The following is a 2,585-nucleotide window of genomic DNA, read 5'->3' on the forward strand; positions in this document are numbered from 1 at the left end:
AAAGTGTAGGCCATTCTCCCAGATTTCAATACAGCTTGTGTGAATGACACTTACAGTATTATGTCCTGCATAACTCACAGTTTAATCTGAGTAGTATTAGAGGGCAGCAAGCCAACCACATTCTCCCTATTGCAGCTATAGGAAAACAATTTCAATGGTATTTCCCAATTTGACAACTAAACAGCTTCAGCTTGACCTTCCATATAAGTTCCTTCAACCTATTTTATCAACTGCTCTCAATTTGAGTAATGCTATTTCAAGTTATAAGCTACTGAAGAGAAAAATGTATTATGAAGTCTGTTACTAAGCTAGGACAACTAGTAAACTCAATTGGAAAAAGTACTTACACTGAGGTATCTTCCATTGAACATACATCCACACTTGTCCGTACTAACACAGGTATCTCCATCCAAGATGTAGCCAGAATTGCATTCACATCCTTCAAAGCACCTTTCTGTACATTTTGATGGTGCCCAGAGGCTGGAACAACTTTGCTCACAGGTTCTGGTGCAAAGTTCATAATGGCTGTTCTCTGGGCAAGACATGGCTGGGAAAAAAACAAACAAAATGAGTCGGAATAGTTTTCAGAAGGTTGTTCACCTCCTGAACTAAGAGGAGCACCAACATGTCAATAGATCAATCAATCTTTACAGCCATAAGTTAGATTATTGATTTTTCATGGCATTGTAAAGTTTTCAGAACCACAAAGGTTTTTGATTTATACTTACGACAAAATGTTGGCGATCTCCAAGAGAGAACTACACCACCAACGCTATGACAAGCTGCCGCATAGGCCTGTAGACTCTTGCACAAAATGTTGTTCTTGCCATCAACAGCCCAAGAATCATAGATGCAATGGTTAAAATAGTCATTCGGGTTGACTTTGGAATGACAAGCTTGGAAGGGTCCAGTGGGGTTTATAATCATGCCACAAGAAGTTGTTGCACTGTATTGCTCCAGCTGGGCAGTATTACACACTGGGCATGTACCATCTTCACAGCCAGCACCACACTTGGGTCTAGTAATATTCACTTTCCAGGAAGCACCAAAAGAGTTTACATTTGTGACAACCTGACCATTTGGAAGCTGGAACTCATCTTTATCATTACCATTGAAGTTGCCACAGAGACCGCCCATTTTACCACTGTATGAGCTGGAAATATTAAGAACCACATGATAAATTGTGTCATAGAGAATCTTCAAGCCAAAGTCTGTCTGCAGGATAACATTGGCTCCTTCTTGGTTAATGACAATACGATCATCTTCAAGAGTCAATGGCAATCTCACAAGCTCCCCATTAACCTGTGAAAAGAGTGTTTCAATATGGTAAGCTTTTGGAACTCTCAAAATGTTATTGGAACTCTCAAAATGTTATAAGTCAAGATAAAAATAAAGCTTTCTACCTTTACTTTGGATCTCATATCTCGCTTGATTGCCACTGTGTATCCATACACATTTACCAACACTCCTCTTGTCACGGCCAGTCTACCTTTGCCAAAGCCTTCATTCTCCACAACAACAGAAAAGTTCACCAGTCTTGGATCACTAACCACCACCTTGGCAAAGATGTAAGTGCAATTGCCTTGGAAGTCAAACTTTAGCCCATCAAAGGATATATAATGAGGATCTCCTGAGGCAACACATCTTCCACTCTTCATGGGCTGACATCCCAAAGCTCCATTGACCAATTTGCATTCTTCATCAGGTCTACAGGGTACTGACAGACAATTAACCATGCCATCAGCTCCACATTGGCACCTCTGATTGCACTCAGCCTGTGGGTAGAAGACTTCATTTTTCTGGTAATACTTATCCTGGTAGACACAGCCACAGTCACCGATTGGCACACACTTGTGACCACTCAAGATGAATCCGTCATTGCAATAACAGGCTTCCATACATGCAACGTCACAGCCAGTGGGTGAAGAAAAGTCATAACATGTGACAGGGCAGCCATTTCCACACAGTTCATAATGAGTGTTTGTTGGACAGGACATGCCTAAGAAGAAAAGCAAAATCAGGTTTCCAGTCAACAGCAGAAGTGACATACAAATACATTTCAGCAGTGATAAATGGATTTTAAAAGAAGTTACCCATTGTGCAATTCCTAGCATGGGATAAACCCCATAAACAAACAGCAAAATGCAAGTTTCTTGGATGAACCATTTTGATGGTAATCATTTCATGTTTCTTAGTGCTGCTGCAGCAGCATTGCTATCCTATTGGGTTGCAAAATTTTACTAGGCTAGAAAACACATGAATAAGCAGTGACACAGACCCTGCCCCCAAGCAATGTACACTCCTCATATTACTCACTGCAGAATGATGGTTTCCTCCATTCCTCAAGTGGAATACCAGCAGCTTGGCATGCAGCAACATAGAGACCAATGGTTTTACAGAATGAAGACGGGTGTCCTTTGTATTGGCAAGCATCAAAAATACAGTCATTGAAGTAAGGCACTGGGTCAACGATTGAAAGACACCGATTAAAAGGCCCACTGGGATTAGTGATGAGTCCACAGTAAGAGTCACCCTTGTAAGCTTGTTTTTGAGTTTCTGTACACAAAGAACAGTTTCCAGTACAG

At 41.0% G+C, this 2,585-nt stretch overlaps 1 protein-coding gene across 1 annotated transcript; it reads right to left on the minus strand.

Annotated features, from left to right (window-relative positions):
• Positions 1-326: 326 nt before the first annotated feature.
• Positions 327-2,579, minus strand: LOC140341190 (IgGFc-binding protein-like). Its single transcript, XM_072426746.1, has 4 exons — positions 2,317-2,579; positions 1,404-1,999; positions 729-1,302; positions 327-547 (listed from the first exon to the last, which is right to left on the minus strand). Exons 2-4 carry the CDS (start codon positions 1,995-1,997, stop codon positions 327-329), a joined length of 1,389 nt encoding a protein of 462 aa, XP_072282847.1. The 5' UTR covers positions 1,998-1,999; positions 2,317-2,579.
• Between the last annotated feature and the right edge of the window lie 6 nt (positions 2,580-2,585).

This window comes from Pyxicephalus adspersus, chromosome 11 (assembly GCF_032062135.1).
Source record: "Pyxicephalus adspersus chromosome 11, UCB_Pads_2.0, whole genome shotgun sequence".
NCBI lineage: Eukaryota > Metazoa > Chordata > Amphibia > Anura > Pyxicephalidae > Pyxicephalus > Pyxicephalus adspersus.

Bases quoted from the DNA above. Each gene is read 5' to 3' on its own strand.
- LOC140341190 (XM_072426746.1), bottom strand. From the start codon at position 1,997: ATGTCCTGTCCAACAAACACTCATTATGAACTGTGTGGAAATGGCTGC. The intron at 1,303-1,403 runs GTAGAAAGCTTT...CTCTTTTCACAG, and splicing joins ATATGAGATCCAAAGTAAAG to GTTAATGGGGAGCTTGTGAG. The intron at 548-728 runs GTAAGTATAAAT...TTTTTTTCCCAG, and splicing joins GAGATCGCCAACATTTTGTC to CCATGTCTTGCCCAGAGAAC.